At 38.9% G+C, this 20,181-nt stretch overlaps 1 protein-coding gene and 1 pseudogene across 1 annotated transcript; one reads left to right on the top strand and one right to left on the bottom strand.

The window, feature by feature from the left end:
• Positions 1 to 9,038: 9,038 nt before the first annotated feature.
• On the bottom strand, positions 9,039 to 11,884 carry LOC104228302 (cytochrome P450 78A7-like; annotated as a pseudogene).
• A 5,132-nt stretch (positions 11,885 to 17,016) lies between these two features.
• Positions 17,017 to 17,965, top strand: LOC104228304 (uncharacterized). The gene is made up of 3 exons (XM_070147013.1): positions 17,017 to 17,247; positions 17,397 to 17,483; positions 17,543 to 17,965. The coding sequence occupies exons 1-3, from the start codon at positions 17,017 to 17,019 to the stop codon at positions 17,963 to 17,965; spliced, it is 741 nt and encodes a 246-aa protein (XP_070003114.1).
• Positions 17,966 to 20,181: the final 2,216 nt, after the last annotated feature.

Here is a 20,181-nt window from a genome sequence, read left to right as displayed (position 1 = left end):
TTGCAGCAACACCGCACTAAGTCTAATACGAGTTGCGTCACATTATATTGTATAGGGCCCTAAACCTGTGGGCAATACCAACACCGGTGCCATAGTCAAAGCTGTCTTGAGCTTCTAAAAGTTCGCCTCATACTCGTCCAACCACCTGAACGGGGCACCCTTCTTGGTCAACCTGGTCATCAGGGTTGCTATAGATGAAAACCCCTCCACAAACCGACGGTAACAACCCGCCAAACCCAAGAATCTCCGGATCTCTGTAGCTAATGTGGGTCTAGGCCAGTTATTGACTGCCTCAATCTTCCTAGGATCCACCTGAATACCCTCTACTCATACAACGTGACCCAAGAAAACAATTGAACTCAACCAAAATTCATATTTCGGAAACTTAGCATATAATTGGCTGTCTCTAAGAGTCTGAAGAGCGATCCGAAGATGCTGCTGATAGGTTTTTAATATCTTTGCCTTGTGTTTTGATGATGTAACAAACTTAATTTCAAGAACTAGATAGGGAACCTGTCTCACTTGGATTACACTACATCTAACAGATTCCAACCAAATGTGAACTTTCTACAGCTTCAGGAGGGAGGAACCCAAACAAGGACCTGATACTCTTATGGGTTCCTCACGGCAATACAAAGTCAATGGGACACAGCTGAAAACGAAGACTCTGCCGCACTGCACTGCTTCCAGTGCCCACTCATTCTCTGATCAACTAAAGTGCTCACATCACTTCAAGTGATGTGATCAAGGTGTACCTACAATGAGTTTGTACAAAACATCATTCAAGTTACTCAACTCAAGACAATCTGGGTAGTGTGTACAAGAACCAATTAGGAACCTGATCCCTTAGTGCTCCCCTAACAGAAGTACAAGTCAACTAAACAGCTAGAACGCAACTGCAGAAAGTGACTGTCTGCAACTGTACAAAGAGGAACACAACATGGACCTGGTCCCTTAGGGTTCTCTGACAGAAGTACAAGTCAACTATAGTTGGAGAGCAACTGTAGAAAGTGACTGCCTACAACAGTGCAACAGACAGTGTAGTAGACAGTGCAGCAGTCACTTCCCATTAAGATTGGACATCACTAAGGATGTCTTTTGTAGTATAACCATATACAAGGTTCAAGATTCAGGTTCCAACACTTGCAAATACAAAAAATGAAAATTCTCTAAAGTGCTCAAGAACCTCTCTCAAGAACAAAGCTGCTGCAACCTCAAGGACCTGATCCAAAATTGATGATATCTTAAGTCCTTCGGGTTGTTGAGTCTTTGTTATGTGTTCTTCATTGTAACTCCTATCCCGCTTTCTTAGAAGCGTTGATTAGGAAACCTTTGTAAATCCGTAAACTCCATGAGTTTATGTTGTGGCTAGGATTAGTCATAAGCAAAAGCCTTTGTAACCGTAGTGTGACAAAGTGGCTTGTGGTGGAAACATCACAAGTTAGTCAAAGTCTTTGTAACTAGGATAGTTATAGAGTGGCTTGTGATGAGAGCATCACAAGTTAGTTGAAATCTTTGCAATAGGGTTATTGTAAAGTGGCTTGTAATAAGGAGATTGCAAGTTAGTGAAGTTAAAAGCCTACAGGTGTAGGTCATGGTTTTTTGATTCCCTTGTGTGGGATTTTTCCACGTAAAAATCCTCTGCCTTATTTACATACAGCTTTACTAGCATTCACAACAGAACCCCATAAAGGACTAGGTACTTTACTAATTGGTGGACTCACACAAACTTAGCACTGTACCAAACTGATATAGGACCAGATCGCTATACAGTTTGGTTTATCAATATTTTCAGAGGAAACACATAGAAAACCCGGTTCTCTATACAGTCTGGTGGACGCACAGTTTCTAACAGCTGCTCATGCTCCTCTCGGCTGCGAGAGTAGATCAAGATAACAACAACAAGAACTACCCAGTAAAATCTCACATAGTGGGATCTGAGGAGGGTAATGTGTACGCAGACCTTACCCCTGCCCTAATAGGGGCAGAGAGGCTGTTTCCGATAGACCCTCAACTCAGAAATACGAAAATAAAAGAGAGTAGATCAAGATATCATCAATAGAAACAACTACGAAGGAATATAGATAGGGCTTGAACACCCGGTTCATCAAATCCATAAATGCTGCTGCAGCATTTGTCAAGCCAAATGACATCACTAGAAACTCATAATGCCCATATCGAGTTCGAAAAGCTATCTTAAGGACATCAGATGCCCTAATCCTCAACTGATGGTAACTTGACCTCAAATTGATCTTCTAAAACACCTTGGCACCCTGAAGCTGATCAAATAAGTCATCAATCCTCGACAATGGATACTTGTTCTTGATTGTGACTTTGTTCAACTGCCGATACTCTATGCACATCCTTATCGACCCATCATTCTTCTTTACAAACAACACCGGCGCACCTCCAGGGCGAGACAATAGGTCTAATAAAGCCCTTATCAAGCAAATCTTGCAATTTCTCCTTCAATTCTTTCAACTCTGGCGGGGCCATACGATATGGCGGAATAGAAATGGGCTTAGTGACCGGAGCCAAATTAATGCAAAAGTCAATATCCCTGTCGGGTGGCATCCTGGCAGGTCTGCAGGAAACCCATGGAAACTCCCGAACAACTGGTACAGAATCCATGGAAGGAACCTCCACACTATAATCACGAATATAAGCTAAATAAGACAAACACCCCTTTTCGACCATACGCCGAGCCTTCATATAAGAGATAATCTTGCTGATAGAATGACCAGAAGTCCCTCTCTACTCCAATCGACGCAACCCCGACAATGCTAAGGTCACAGTCTTGGCGTGATAATCCAATATAGCATGATAAGGTGACAACCAGTCCATCCCCAAAATAACATCGAAATCAACCATATCGAGAAGTAGGAGATCTACACTAGTCTCAAAACCCCCAATAATAACCACACACGAGCGATAGACATGATCTACAATAATAGAATCCCCTGCTGGTGTTGAATATATACGGGAGCACTCAAAGAATCACGAGGCACAACCAAATATGAAGCAAAATAAGAAGACACATAGGAGTATGTAGACCCTGGATCAAATAGAACTGAAACATCTCTACTGCAAACCGAAACAGTACCTGTGATCACAATATCGGAGGACTCAACCTCAGGCCTGGCTGGGAAAGCATAACATCGGGGCTGGGAACCACCTCTCTGAACCATATCCCAAGAACGGCCTCCTGCTAGCTGCCTCCACCTCTAGCGGCCTGGCCTCCACCTCTAACGACCTGACCTCTACCTCTTGCGGGTTGACCTCTACCTCTGGCTCCCTGACCCCTACCTCTAGCTGGCTAAGCGGGCGGTGCCGAGATCATGGCATGAGAACTCTACTGCAGTGGCTAATCACCTACCAATCTCGAACAAGTCCTCTGGATATGCCCATACTCACCACACTCGAAACATCCATCCTAATACTGCGGATGATAAAGCTGAGACTAACCCTGACGAGCTGGCTGACCGCGATAATAACTCTGAAGAGGAGGTGCTCTAATAGGAGCTGGTGGTGCACTATAAGCTAGTTGTCCTAAAGAAGGTACATAAGGACCACGACCCCCTAAAGCTCCATGGGATGTCTAAAGTGCTGAATGAAACGACCTGGGGGGATAGCCCGTACCAAAAGTACCCCAGACTCTGGATGAGGCCCTACTGAATCCACCGGTGTGGCGAGGCCTCTTGTCAGACCCCTGACCACTCCATGAGCTAAAACCTTCTCAACTCGTCGGGCCACATTGGCTACATCCTGGAAAGAAATCTCACTCCCTGAATCCGTAGCCATCTGCAATCTGATAGGCTGAGCAAGTCCCTCAATAAACCTCCTCAATCTTTCTTTCTCGATAGGAAGTATAAGAAGAGCATGATGGGCCAGATCAACAAATCTAGTCTCGTACTGAGTGACAGCCATACAACCCTGCTGAAGGCGCTCGAACTGCCCCCGATAGTCCTCTCTCTGAGTGATAGGAAGATACTTCTCTAGCTGGTACCAAGTGAGAACTGGTGACCCAGCTGGTCTGGACAAACAATAATCCCTCTACCATTTCTTGGGGGAACCTGATAGACGAAAGGCATCAAAGTTGACTCCATTGGTATCCACTATCCCCATGTTCCGTAACACCTCGTGACAACTGTCCAGATAATCTTGGGGATCCTCTGAAGATGTACCGCCATAGGTAGTGGTGAAATGCTTGGTAAACCTAACCAATCTCCACAAAGCCTCAGAATATATAGCTGATCCATCACCGGTCTGTGCTACAACACCCAGTGGGACTACCCCAACTGGCTGAGCTGCTGGAGTTTGAAATTGGGGAGCCATCTTCTCCGGAGTGTGAGTAGCGGGAGTCTGTGCTTCTCCCCTAGCCCGAGAGACGGCTGGTACTACAGGGAATTTATCGACCTGAGTAACACTCTCCATAAGGCCCACTAGACGGACCAAAGCATCCTGAAGTACCGGGGTAGTTATGAACCCCTATGGAACCTAAGCTGGCCCTGCTGGAACGGTTTAGATCGTAGCCTCCTCATCAAACTCTACCCGAGGCTCCACCGCTGGTGCTTCTGCACGAGTAATGGGCTGAGCCTTGCCCCTACCTCGTCCACTAACACAGCCTCGGCCTCGTCCACTAGCATGGCCTCGACCTTGTCCTCTGCCCCTCGTAGGAGCTGCCGCTGGGGGCTCAGGCTACTGATCAGCTGATAAAGCGGTACGTGTTCTCTCCATCTACGAAGGAACAGAGTAGAGAGTTCAATTAACATTGAGAGATCAATTCGCACGACAGAGAAGAATAGAAATGAAATTATTCCTAACTCTATAGCCTCTGGGGGATAAGCAAAGACATCTCCGCACCGATCCCTCAGACTTTACTAAGCTTATTCATGAATTGTGAGACCTAGGCAACCTAGGGCTCTGATACCAACTTGTCACGACCCGAATTTTCCACAATCGGGACCGTGATGGTACCTAACATTGCACTCGCTAGGCAAGCCAACTTTAGAGTTCTATTCATCTTTTCCCTTTACTTTTTATAATTAAAATTTAACAAAAGTAAATCAACGGAAATAAAAGCGGAAGTACATAATTAACTGATTATTTTTATACTATTAACAAAACGAAACAGTTATCACCCAAAAACTGGTGTCACAACCCACGAACATTATATGAATATCTACAAGTATTGGTCTGAAAGAAAAATACATTTGTCTCGAAAGAAAATGAAACAGAAATGTAGAACATATAAGGGGACGTCAGGGCCTGCGGACGCCTATAGGACTACCTTGGGTCTCCCGGATGAATGCCTGCAACCGACCTCTCAATCAGTCACAACCAGCTCCAAAATCTGCATAGAAAGTACAGAGTGCAGTATCAGTATAACCGACCCCATGTACTGGTAAGTGCTGAGCCTAACCTCGACGAGGTAGTGACGAGGCTAAGGCGGGCATTTACAATATAACCTGCATACAATTAATAATAAAGCAAAAGGAAGTACGAAACGAAATGGAACAGTAACTTGCAGTAAAACAAATACGGAACTCAATTATCTTGCCAGTACTCAGCTATAACCAATCATTAAGAGAGTTACGATGCTACAGAATAAAATCACAGTGGAGGAAGAATACATAAACAAGAAAATTATGCGGCGCGCATCCTGATCACACCATATAATCAGTAACAGTATGAAAATTCACCCTTATTACTCCTTGTTGCGGCATGCAACCCGATCCCACCAGTCCACCCTTATTCCTCCTATTGCGACATGCAATCCGATCCCACCTGTCCACCCTTATTACTCCTTATTGCGGCGTGCAACCCGATTCCACCAGACAATCACATTTCACCTTTATTCCTCCTGTTGCGGCGTGCAACCCGATCCCACCATATCAGTACAAATCATACAATAAGAATAGAAATTTCATAGTTTAGCTCAAAAACCCTCCACGATATTTAAACCTCAAACCAAGTCAAATACAAGACTATACAATTATGAAATCTCATCAATTATTACTACACAGCGAGACCAACTCAAATGTATTGTGAAACACTAATAATCCAATTTAAACCAACAATGTAATGAAATGAAACTACGGAACAATTAATACCTGCAATAAAGAAAACAACATCTAACAAGAAGCAATTAGACATGGAAGTATCAATAAACAAGTAACAGTTAAGACAGGAAGACATATATTAGAAACACGGAAGGGAACAGGCTAAACAAATAATTTGGCGGCGCATAGGTACTCGTCACCACACCTATACGCCACACACATGGAATTTCACATAGCAATTAAGTCGGGGATCCCTAATCCCCCAAGTCAAAGTTAGACCAAACATTTACCTCAATCTAACGGGCAATTCAAAGCTCAATAACCGCTTTACCTCTCGATTCCACCTCCAATCCACTCGTATCTAGTCATAATTAACTTAATAACATCAATTATCGCTAAAGAAATCAATTCCAATGCACAATTATAGGTTTCCCAATATTTTTTCCAAAAAGTCAAAAACCGACCCCGAGCCCGCTTGGTCAAAACTCGAGGTTCGGACCAAAATCCATTCACCCATTCACCAACGAGCCCAGATGTGCAATTGGTTTTGGAATCCAACCTCAATTTGAGGTCTAAATCCTTAAATTTTGAAATTCCTAAGTTCTATCCAAAAATCCCCAATTCCACCATGAAAAATCATAGATTCTAGGATGAAATCTTGTGAAAAGAAATAAAAGATTGAAAGAATGAGTTAAGAATCATTTACCTATGATTTGGGGAAGAACTAGCCTTTGGAAAAACGCCCCTTGAAGATTAGGTTTTGAAAAATGGGAGAATGAATATTGAAAAATCCCGTTGAAGTTCAAAGTTATGAGCTGCAGATGTCGCATTTGCGACCTGAGCTTCGCATTTGTGAAGCTTGCAAATGCGAGAAAGGTATCGCAAATACGAACCCTTGCATTTCTGCTGCCTTCGCAAATGCGAAGTCCTAGTCGCAAATGCGAACAATGGACTTCTGCAAATGCGAAGTACCCAGTCCCCTCCCATGCTTGCAAATGTGATATTCTTCGCAAATGCGAGGCTCGCATTTGCGAGCCAGACCTCGCATTTGCGTAATCTGCAGACCTGAACACACCAACAAATTTTTCTTAAGTCCAAAACACTCCGAAACTTATCCGAAACTCACCCGAGCCGTCGGGGCTCCAAACCAAACATGCACGCAAGTCTTAAAACATCATACGAACTTGCTCGGGCGATCAAATCGCCAAATAACATCCAAAACTACGTATTTAGCAACAAAACACATGAAAATTTCAAGATAGTTGCAAAACTTCTATTTTCTCAACCAAAGGTCCGAATCACGTCAAATAAACTCCGTTTTCACCAAATTTCACATTCATGACTTAAATATTATTTTTAACCTGTATTGGGCTCCGGAATCAAAACACGGGCTTGATACCAACGAGATCAAACATTAATCAATTTCTTCAAATCATTGGATTTTCAGTATAACAATTTTTATCAAAAATTCATTTCCCTGACCTAGGACCTCGGAATTCGATTTCGGGCGTATGTCCTGGTCCCATATTTTACTACGGACCTACTGGGACCGTCAAATCAAGGGTCCGAGTCCGTTTACCCAAAACGTTGACCGAAGTCAACAAAAATTAACTTTTTAGGCCAAAAATTGTTATTTCATAAATTTTCCAAATAAAGGTTTTTCGAAATCACACCCGGACTGTGCACGCAAATTGAGGAGAGATAAAATGAGATTTTTAAGGCTTCGGAACACGGAATCAGGTTCTAAAATAGAAGATGTCCTTTTGAGTCGTCACAGAACTAAAGCTACTTGGTTCGGCCGAACCGCTCGGGTACTCTAGCTCCACCCCTGACGGTTGTCTTTCTCTCTATATATAGGACTAACTTTAAAAAGAAAAATTGAATTGAGTTCGGGCTCAAGCTTTTTACGGACAAGCTTTTCAACGAATAGCTCAAGAAAAGAGGCAAGAAAAGAAAAAACTAAGTTGTTCATGTCCGCAAAGAAACATGAACAAACTAAGTTGTTCCACATCACTACTCTATAGAGATCAAGAAGAAGAAAAAAATAGTTTCATGAACAATTAACACATTGGCTGAACTTTCAGCTAATTATAATATACAAATCCAGTTTAGCAATACAACAAATTCTGATACTTTCGCAAATAGAATCAGACTCCACATAGGTCATTTCCATGATTCAATACGGAAATAACATGCTAACTTAAGTGATTATTGCAGGATATTACTTCTTAGCCTTTTGAGTGCCACTTCTAATGCATATTTATTTATTTACAAAGAAGATGGTAGAGCAGTCGATGATCTAGCCATGCATGTATTGGAGCTAGATGAACTTTTCGATAGAGAAAAAATGTATAGACGAAAAAGGGCTAAAAAACGAAGTAATTTTGTATACAAAGATATAATTTAATTATGAGTATGAGCCAGACAGCCGGCAGATCCTAACATCAGCAGCCGGTGGAAATTCTATATGATGTACGACCATCTTTTGTTACCACTTCTTTTGTTAAGAATAGTCAAGCCTCCTAATATCTATTACGCACGTAGCATCTTTCATAAACCCCCCTCCCCCCAAAAAAGAAAAAAATAACGGACATGTTTTGGTTAAAATTAATAAAAAAACTTTACAGTCTGTAAAAATAATACACAGTGTTGCTTGTTGATTACATTACCGTTTCATTTAATCATAAACAATGGGCATGTTTGGTTTATATATTCTTAAATGGGAGTATGATGCATCTGAAAGATATGAATAACCTTTTTACAACTTTCAAACATATTTAACTCTTTTGATGATAAAAGTGTGAAAGAGTGGATCAATCAGCAACAGTAGATTACCAAGCATTGAAAAAATAAAAATTTATTATTAATAGTTGACTTGCAACAAACCGCAATATTTTTTCCGAAACAAGAAAGCATGCACAAAGTCATGACTCTCTCTATAGGTTCGGAATTGGATCCCATACTATATGCAGGAATACTACTTATCATCCTGCCCCAAATTTAGCAATCAAGTTCAATCTATAAGGTTCAGAGATGTAGAAAATATCAAAAAAATAAAAATATGAATAAAAATAAAACACGCGCAGAACCCCTAAAATGGAACATTCCTATGAATAGCCACAGCAGTGAGGGGGTTCTTCATTTCACAAGATAATTTCAGAACTTCTTCCAAGTCAACTGCGTGGATCCCATCCTCGACCCACTTGAAAGTCTGCACTAACTTGGCCACCCATAACATCACCGTGACCAACCCTAAGTTCTTTCCGGGACATACTCTCCTTCCTGCCCCAAACGGTGCCAAACGAAGGTCACCACCCCTAACGTCCACCATTGAACCACCTTCAACCACTATGAACCGCTCAGGTTTGAACTCAAGTGGATTCTCCCACACATTAGAATCATGGGTAATAGCCCACATATTAACCATCGCTGTCGTGTGCGAAGGAATAACCATGCCGTTGCTTAACATAACATCAGATGTAGAAAGCCTTGCCCACGAGAGAAGTGGACCCGGTGGATGAATTCTCAGAGTTTCCTTCACAACCGCTTGTAAATACGGCATCCGAGTAACATCAGCATCAGTCACAACTTTTCCCATTGTGACGTTATCAACTTCTTTTTGTAACTTCTTTTGCACCTCGGAATTTAGTATAAGCTCCGCCATCACCCATTCAGTTAGAAGTGCTGTAGTGTCAGTCCCTCTGAAAATCATTTCCTGCATTACAACATTAAATTAAGAACCATTACACGTCAACAATTATTAAAAGTTGTCTAATCAAAAGAATTTACACAACCAGGATATTATGAACATGTTAAAAAATTAAACACAACTAATCATAACGTGCATATATATTGAGAACGATCATATACTTTGCTTGTAACTCTTAAGATCAAAAGTCTGATTGGGGCACTGGTTGAATAATTCGCTCAGATACCCCGCCACCTTCAAATCTTGGGTCCGCCTCAGCCAACCTTTTGCCATAAACTAAGGGGTTGGCACCCTATTTAAAACCCATATTTAATGTGAATAATTACAGTTATGTAAATATATTAGTTTTACGTACCCATAGAACGGCAACCATGTCATCTTCCTGTAGCTTTTCTTCTCCATCAAGAGACAAAAGAACGCCCACAAAATCTGCATTATCCGACACCATTTTGGATATGGCACTGCACCTGTGTTCCTCAATAATGGTTTTGACAAGCTTTTGTACACGTGGCACAAGAGCTTCACAACGTTGGACAATACCCGAAGGGTCATAGAAAAAGCTAAGCCACGGAAGATAATCAGACCAATTAAAAGCGCCCAATAATTCAAATCCTTCCTTCACCATATCTTGCAACTCCGCTAGCTCTTTGCTGTCTTTGTTATATCGTTTTCCAAAAACACTTCCCATTATATTATTCAAAGCAGCCAACTGCAAATGTCTCCTCAAAGAAACTGTCCCATTTTCCAACTGCTCATTTACTATGTCATGTACCATAACGGAGCAGTCAAGTTGACGGCCTGTCTCATGCGCTGCAATTAGCTTGGGCGCAAAGAGATGTGAAGAAGCGATACGGCGCAAGAAACGCCAGTAAGTTCCGTTTGGAGCAAATCCAATGGCTCGGCTAAACATAAGACTCTTAGCGGATTGTTTGATGGGACGGTCAGCGAAATGAGGAGAAGTTAGAATCTCTTTAGCTATTTGAGGATCGGAGGACACAACTACAGGGGTGGAACCAAGGCTAAAAGCCATAAGCTGTTTAGCTTTTTGAGTCCAAGCCGCGGAGGCTAAAGAGCGATGAGCCAAGCCGCGGCTTAGAGTGAAAAGGCTACCGATAATTGGAAAACCACGGTGTCCAGGAATTGGGTTTTTTTTCACTACGGTTACGACCATTTCTCCAAGCTACACCCCCGGGGGAACAAGCCCAGGTGATTAGAGTGATTGAAAGAAAGGCTAAAACAATGGAAACGATTATGTATTCATCAAGAAGATTTTTAGAACCGAGAAAGGCAGGCAGTGTAAACACCCACCAGTTGGAATCCTTTGTCACCATAGCCAAATCCATGAGACAAAGAAAATGAAAGGTTTTAGACAGAGATACTGAGAGAGAGGGGAAGAGACTCAAGAAAGAGGGATGGAATTTTTGATGTTTTAAAATGAAAAGTTTACTGAGTTTAAATAGGCTGGGAATTGGAAGGAGACCACCAATGAAAATCTAGTCAAATTCAATGACTTACCATAAACTATTTAGTAATCATATTGAAAAAAGTTTTAGCAATCATATTGAAAAAAGTTTTAGTAATCATATTTCATTAGAATGTTGGGATAAATCATAGGTACACAGCATTTTGATTGAACATCTTACCATAAAATATATATGGTCAAATTATTTGATTATTATCTTGCTATAAAAGAAAAATCCAGGGACTACTGGTTTGGATTTTGTTTTTTCAAGTCAAAAAATATTTAATGGAACTTCCATATATAATAGTGATGAGAGATTACAACTGTTTTAGAAAACTAATTGAAATAATAAAGATAAATTGAGGAAAATAGTTAATACTATATTATTCATGTTTAACTAAATATGTACGAGTTGTGTCACGTCACCTTTCTTAAAATTAGGATATACGATACATAAACGGTCTACAGGAATATAGGAGTATTAAGTTGGACCATAGATCATTCGTGTAGAGTTAAAAGAAATTTTTCGCAAACTCAGTTTCTCCAACGTGATTTTTTGCATTGTTTTGGTGTCAATATTTAAAATAATGATATGTATGAGTAAGATTCAAAGGGAAGGAAAGCCTTGCATGTACCCTACTGACTTCTCATTATTTGCGATTGTAACGTAATTTAGCTTGATTTTCATTTTGATTTTCCAATTTATTGCGTTCACTCAATGATTAAACAATGAAGAAAATGTTTCGAACATTAAATAAGAGCATATGTCAATATCTATATCTTCTATATTATTATTATATTAATTAATATTATTATAAAAGCAATGTACGAAAATATCCTAGAATCATCAAAGCTTATTTCTACCGGTAAAGGCAAAACTGCCATTACAATAAAATGTTCTATTAAAATAAGAGTTATCCGACAAAAACAAAAACTTTTAAAGAGTCCTTATCAAACTGCACGTTATTGCTCCCTTAAAACATTAGGCTATACATTCAGGAGCTACTAATTTGTTTAATTTTATTATTAAGAAGCACCTTCATCAAGTACTCCCTTTTCACCGAAATTACGTCAAATAAAGTTTCAAAAGAATTGGGATTATTGTATCGACCCGACTGGTCGTTTTAAATATCTGCACTTTGCTCGGTATTTTGAGGGCTCGAATATCTCCTCATGATGTATTATGACTTGGTAAATCGTCGGTATTGATTTTCAAGTTATCCGGAATCGATTTGGAAGAATGAACTTCAAGATTTGAGCTCTAAGTTGGAAGAGTTGATCAAGTTTGACTTTTTAGCATTTGACCTCGGAATGGAGTTTCATCAGTTCCGTTAGCTCCGTTGGGTGATTTTGGACTTAGGAGCGCATCCGGATTGTAATTTGGAGGTCCGTAGTTGAATTAGTCTTGAAATGGCAAAAGTTGGATTTTTGGGAAGTTTGACGGGGAGTGTACTTTTTTATATCGGGATCGGATTCCGATTCTGAAAGTTGGAATAGGTCCATAATGGCAAATGTGACAGTGTGCATGAGGTCAATTAGACGTGGTTTGATAGGTTTCGACATCGGTTGTAGAAGTTGAAGTTTTAAAACTCTTTGATTTCGACTTGAGGTGTGATTCGTCGCTTCGAGGTTGTTATGCGTGATTTGAAGCTTTGAGTAGATTAGTTTTGTCATATAGAACTTGTATGCAAAATTTAGCGCCGTTTGGAGTTGATTTGATATGATTCGGGCGCTCGGTTGCGATTCTAGAAGTTTTTGAAGTTTAAGTTAGATTTTCATGCGTTTTGGCGTCCGATACGTGGTTTTAGAGGTTATTTTGATGATTCGAGCGCGCGAGCGAGTTCGTGTTGTATTTTTAGACTTGTGTGCATATTTGGTTTAGAGCCCCGAGGGCTCGAGTGAGTTTCGGATTGGTTCCAAAATGATTTTTCATGAATCTTGAGTGCTGGTTCTGGTTTCTTCGCATTTGTTTCTGGTCGCAAATGCCGCGATCACATTTGCGAAAAAGCTTCGCATTTGCGAAGCCTGGGCGGTTGGAAAATTTTTCGCATTTGCGATGAGACTGCCGCATTTGCAAAAGCTGGTTTTCGCATTTGCGAAGTTTTAGTCGCAAATGCGACCTGAACAAGGAAGTCTCCAGTTCACAATTGCGATATTATTTTCGAATTTGCGAGGTTTGCATTTGCGAACCCCTTGTCGCAAATGCGACATCTTCAACCTGTTAAGTGCAAAGAATTTCGAGTTTTTGCTGCATTTTCATATATTTTGAACCCTAGCTTCGATGTAAAGCGATTTTGAGAGGGAATTTTCATACCAAATCATTGGGTAAGTATGTTTAATCAATTTTCAACTATATTTCATGATTTTATACAAGATTTAACATCAAATTCATGAGAAATCTACGAAAAAATTAGGGGACTTTTTCAAAATTTTGAAAAATAAAAATGTGAGATTTGAGAGTCGAATAAAACTCGGATTTGAAAACAAAATATATATTTGGACTCGTGAGGCTATGGGTAGTCAAGACCTACCCTTGGACCCGGGTTTTGACCGGGTGGTCTTGAGGTTTGACTTTTGTTTACTTTTTAAAAATTGAATAAAAATCACAGCTTTATTAATTGAAATTGTTTTCTCTTGCATTGTGATGATGTATTCAAGTCGCCATTGGCAAGATTGAGTCGAGCGGAGGTGAATTTGTAGAGAAAAAGGCTAGATTGAGTCGAGCGGAGGCGAATTTGTAGAGAAAAAGGTTAGATTGAGTGTTGAGTTAGCCGAATTGAGGTAAGTGTTTTGCCTAACTTTATTGAGGGAATTTTTTCTCCTATTTGCCATTGTTTGCTACATGCAGGGGTGATACATATATGAGGTGACGAGCATATATGTATGTGCCAGGGTTAATCATGCTCGGGGTGTAACACCCCAAATTTTTTTATAATATTTACATTCTTGATTGAACATTTTTATAACGAGGAGATATTTACTTTGCGCTTCCTAAATGTGAAATTTTCAATATATGAAAATTTCTTACTTTAGATTGTGTTAATATTGGCAAAGAAGTTCCATGGTGTTACTATATGTAATACTTAATATTATTTTGATGAGTTATTATTAAATACAACATATAATTAAGTTTTTGGGTTGCCAACCTTTTGTATTTATCTAAGAATATTTAGTAGTTGGAGAACTATTTTTATTTCATATTTATCCAAAATTCTTAAAGTTAACTTTGACTAACTAAGTTTTCCATAAACTCCCTTTTTTTTATTCTTCAAGACAAAGAAAAGAATCCCCTCCCCCTCTTTCTCTCTCCTTCTTAGCATCTAAAACTTTCATGAAACAACCATAGATTTCTACTAAATCAACCAGCAAATTTCGTTTTTGGTGAAGATCAAGTTGCTCCTCTCTTTTGTGGTAAGTTTCTAAACTCGTTTTTACACTAGACATCTATTAGTGTTTTTTACATATCGTTTTGTACAGAGCTCTGGTTTACGTGATCCAGGACTTTCTGAAAAGGTATTTCATAAATCTATAATTCTTATGAAGGAACCAAAATCTAGTTTTGCTGGTATTTACCTGAAAAAGGATTAGAAAACACAGGGCAGGTGCTGCCCAGATTTCCAGTTTTAGAAATACTCCATGTACTACTGTTAATAATTTTAGCATAACTTTTTGTTAAAAATTGATATGGAGGTGATTTAAGATGTTCTGAAATTATAAGACATAGATCTACAACTTTTATGAAGGCTATACAGTCTAGTTTATTCGTATAGATCTTTAAATCCGAGTCACAACACAAAACAGTGATACGATCCAGAATTTCTGTTTCAAACATTTTTGGGTAATTTTCACCAATATCATGTTTAGTTTGACATGTTAAATCACTGAACATATTTATATATTTGATTATGTAATAAGGTATATAAACCCTTGAAAAAAATCAAAGGGGAAGTATTTGAGGAAGTGGACGAATTTGGTTTGTTTACGGCGTGGACGATTCGAACTTCCCCAAGTTGTGATTGAAATGTTTTGTGGTAAAACACCAAGGTTTGTATATAAACTTTATATTCTTTTTGCTTGCTGACATATTTTGAAATAACTTGATATTTTATTTTTCTTGTCTTCAATTTATATTGTTATATTCGTATATATCAAGTATTGTAAGATATTTGCTAAATCGCTCATTCGTACGGATTGTTTGATCATTTTGCATTCTTTTTGGGACTTTGTCCTTCTTGTGGCAGTGACTTTGTCACTCATCTTGGCATGCCTCTTGATTCGGATCTTTTGCCATCTTAACTTTGGATTTGTAGTTCCTCTTGAATTATGGAACTTGTCCATGTTAGGTACGAACTAGGAAGCCAATTTAAATATGGTTCTTGATTCTCTTGCCTATTGAGTTTTGACCCTACTTGATTTGGGGCTTCGGTCCATCTTGATATTTGATTATTCTTAGTGTGATGACATGACGTACATATTGGGCGAAAATGGATATTTGGTATACTCTGTTAGATTGATAGTATACGCTTTCTCGACTCTTGAACATTGTTATTAATATTTGAAAATACTTCAAAGTTTGATATTTGATATATTTGTTCACTTGTTTTAAATTATGTTAAATTGAGCTAACTATGACTAAAAAGGGGAATTGGAGAATTTAATGACTCCAAGCCTAAAGTTTATACACCACTAAGCTTTATGCTTAGCGATAGTTGTTTCTATCGTAGGTAATGTTCAAGATGAAATCTAAAGATGGCCATGATGAAGTAGTCTTTTTGGGAGAACTTATGGAGATCACATTTGCATATGCACCTTGGTTTTGCATAGTTTTGGGATATGTACATGATATATATGTATATATGCTACATTTATGCATATTATTTGGAGGCTTGTTGGATTTTAAAAACAAAAATCTTGTAACTTGAATTTGATAACCTATTTTACTGTTTTAGGGTGTGTTAATAACTCAAGTCTTGTAATATGCTGAATTTACACTTTTTCTTGTAAATATGTTCAAAGGAGAAAAACTAGTTTCCTTTTTTATTTATCCGATAGTTTGAAATTTATGTACAATAAAAACTTGCAGTGATGTTGAATGAATGTATAAATTTGTTAGAAGTTGCTTTACTCTGTTGATTGTTCAAGAAGGGTTATATCACCTTATGTTGATATTTTGACATTGTATTTTGTTTAAAATAATAATATGAAGTGTACAAATATATATATATATATATATCGCACTTTGAACCTTTTCGCATGGGCCTATTTCCGCTACTAAATTATTCTGAATATTTTTAACTAATATCTTTTTTAATATTTTATAAGTAGTGAATTAGTTTTGTTTCCTAAGTAGCGCCCTCCCAAAGGGGACTCTACAAGTTTTGGTATTATAGCCTAGGTTTGTGATTCTAGGATTTGTTTTGTTGTGATCGTACCTAGTATTTGTTTTTATTTCCTTTCTTTAAAATGACTTGGAGTTTATAAATTTTTGCATACTTGTTTAATGTAATTTATTGTATTCCGTGTGCATATGCATCATGTACATGTCCTTAATGCAGTGTGATCTTATCTTTTATAGGAATTTTAATATGACCTCTTCTTCGAATAGAGCTATTGAATCCGTTGATGAAAGTCAGACCCAATATGATGCCATACCTCACCTTTAGGGAGGAGATGAGGAACCCGTGCCTAGCCTAAATCATCCTCGTGTTCGTGAAAATGAGGTGGGCAGTAATCCAAGAGCAACGGGTCATAATACTCCATCTATGACTCCTCCATTCCAGTAGATGGATGAGTACTTTCGTCACTTGGCTGGGACAATGTCAAAACCTAGTGAAATGAATTTTGAGAAGATGAGAAAAATGGGCGGAGTTGAATTTGAAGGCACTACTAATCCCACGGTAGCTGAACAATGGCTTGAGCGCTTGAAGAGGGTCTTTAAACAACTGGACTGTTCTAATGCTGCCAAATTTAAGTATGCTATCTCTCTTTTACAAAAAGATGCCTATGATTGGTGGGTAAGTGTGCCAAATGCAAAAGCAAAACCTCCAGTGCTAACTTGGGATGACTTTGTGAAATCATTCGTGCAAAATATGTTCCCCTATCTATTGTGATGCTAAGAAGAAAGAGTTTTTGAATTTAAGACTAGGGAGTATGTCTATTGCAGAGTATCAACAAAACTTTTTCAGGCTTTCTCGCTATGCTGGAGGTATTATTGATGGTGAAAGAGACAAGTGCAGAAGATTTGAAGAAGGTTTGAGTGGTTACATTTGAAAATCTGTGGCAATCTTACAACTTGAGGATTTTTCCAAGATGATTTCAACTGCACTTACTTGGGAAAGAATTGACAAGGAAGAAGCTAGTAGGAGAGAAAATAGGTTTAGGAAGGGTAATTTAGATTATGGCGGTCCATCCAAAAAGGGAAAGTTTGACTATTCCAAGACCGAGAGTACACATAAATCATTACATTATAAACAGAATAAGTCGAATTTTTCTACTGCTAGTACTCCAAATTATGGCCAAGGCAAAACTCATACACCTACTTGTGCACAGTGTGGGAAGAATCATTATGGTGCATGTAGACGAGCTTCTGGTGCTTGTTTTAATTGTGGAAGTATGGATCATAAAGTAAATGATTGTCCTAATCCTAATCCTCTTTCTTATACACATACAGAGGGATCAGTTCAAAAGCCTATCACTACTCATTCTCAAGCTAATAGCAGTGCTAGACCTTAAAATATGAAAGCAGCGGGTTCGGGTGGAGCTAAACAGGCTAGTGGGACAAGAGCTATTGCATGAGTTTATGCTATGAGACAGAAGAATGACCAGGATGGCCCAGACGTGGTTGCTGGTAAATTTTTCTTGTTTGGCATATCTGTTGTTACATTATTTGATCCTGGATCTTCACACTTTTATGTTTGCTCATCACTTGCATTTCCTGATACTGTTAAATTTGTGAGACTTGACTTTGATGTGCTGGTTACGAGTCCATTAGGTCATCAGGCTGTTGTTAACAAGATTTACCGAGATTGTCCATTCTTGATTCAAAATCTGGTCTTCCCTGCCGACTTGCTTGAAATGCCCTTCCAAGACTATGATGTTATTGTTGGTATGGATTGGCTCCATAGGCACCATGCATTGGTTGATTGTAGGTTGAAGCAAGTGACTTTTAGAACTCATGCATATTAACACATAGTAGTTCAAGGAGAAAGATCATTGACATCTAATATTATTTCTGCGGTCTTGGCAAGGAAGATGATTTGTCAAGGTTGTGATGCCTATCTTGCTCATATAGTCGATATACGATTAGGGAGTCCAAGTCTTAAGGACATACCAACTGTGTGCGACTTTCCTGATGTATTTCCTGATGATCTTCCTGGGTTGCCTCCAGAAAGGGAGATTGAATTTCCTATAGATCTTGTCCCTGAAACTATTCCTAAATCTATCGCTCCTTATAGAATGGCTCCAGCTGAATTAAAGGAGTTGAAGGCTCAATTGCAAGAACTTCTTGAGAAAGGTTTTGTCCGTCCCAGTATTTCGCCTTGGGGAGCTCCTGTTTTATTTGTAAAAAAGAAATATGGCACTCTTAGGCTTTGCATTGATTACCGACAGCTGAACAAGGTAACAATCAAGAACAAATACCCACTGTCTAGAATCAATGACTTGTTTGACCAACTGAAGGGTGCCAACTTATTCTCAAAAATTGACTTGAGGTCTGGATATTATCAGTTGCACGTGAGGGAACAAGATGTTCCTAAAACTGCTTTTAGGACCAGGTATGACCATTATGAATTTTTGGTAATGTCATTTGGTTTGACAAATGCTCATGCTACATTTATGGATCTAATGAACCGTGTATTCAAGCCTTATCTTGATCAATTTGTGGTGGTGTTTATTGATGACATTTTAGTCTATTCCAAGAATAGAGAAGATCATGATAAACATATCTGAATTGTCATGCAAATTCTGAAAGAGAGATAACTCTACGCAAAGCTTTCCAAATGTGAATTTTGGCTGAATGAAGTGGCTTTTTGGGGCACATTGTATCAGCTGAAGGTGTGAAGGTTGATCCTAGTAAGATTCAAGCTATTGTTGATTGGAAACTCCCTAAAACTCCAACTGAGATATGAAGTTTGTTGGGTTTAGCAGGATACTACAGGAGGTTTGTGAAGGGCTTCTATATTATAGCTTCTCCTTTGACCAAACTGTTAGGGAAAGACGCCAAATTTGTGTGGGATAACAAGTGTCAAGAGAGCTTTGAAAAGCTAAAATCCTTGTTGACACAAGCTCCAATACTTTCGTTGCCAGCTGAAGGAAAAGATTATGTGGTATACAGTGATGCATCTCACCGTGGCTTGGGTTGTTTTTTGATGCAAGAAGGGAAAGTAATTGCTTATGCCTCTAGAAAGTTGAAATCGCATGAGTTGAATTATGCCACTCACGATCTTGAATTTGATGCCATTGTTTTTGCCTTAAAAATTTGGAGGCATTACTTGTACAGAGAGAAGTGTCACATATTTACTGATCACAAGAGTTTGAAGTACTTGGGTATACAAAAAGAGTTAAACTTGAGACAACGTAGATGGCTTGAACTCATCAAAGATTATGATTGCACGATTGATTATCATCCTGGTAAAGCCAATGTGGTTGCAGATGCGTTGAGTCGCAATTCCCTTGCAAGTTTAACTCTAAGTTCTTTGCCTTTACTTCTTGAATTAAGAGCCATGAATGTTTGCCTTTCATTTAATTCTAATAGTTCTATCATTGCTAATTTGCAAGTCAAGCCAGTCTTACTTGAGCAAGTCCAAGAAGCGCAGAAGTTAGATGAGAAGCTTGTGAAACGGGTTGACAAAGTCAAAAATGGAAGAGAATCAGATTTTTCATTAAGGAAAGATGGTACCTTATTTAATAAAAATAGGTTGTGTGTTCCTAGTGATGATGATCGAGGAATC

The sequence above is a fragment of the Nicotiana sylvestris genome, chromosome 5, assembly GCF_000393655.2.
Source record: "Nicotiana sylvestris chromosome 5, ASM39365v2, whole genome shotgun sequence".
Classification (NCBI taxonomy): Eukaryota; Viridiplantae; Streptophyta; class Magnoliopsida; order Solanales; family Solanaceae; genus Nicotiana; species Nicotiana sylvestris.
Note: the sequence above shows the minus strand (reverse complement) of the source record. Positions and strands in the feature narration are given on the sequence as shown.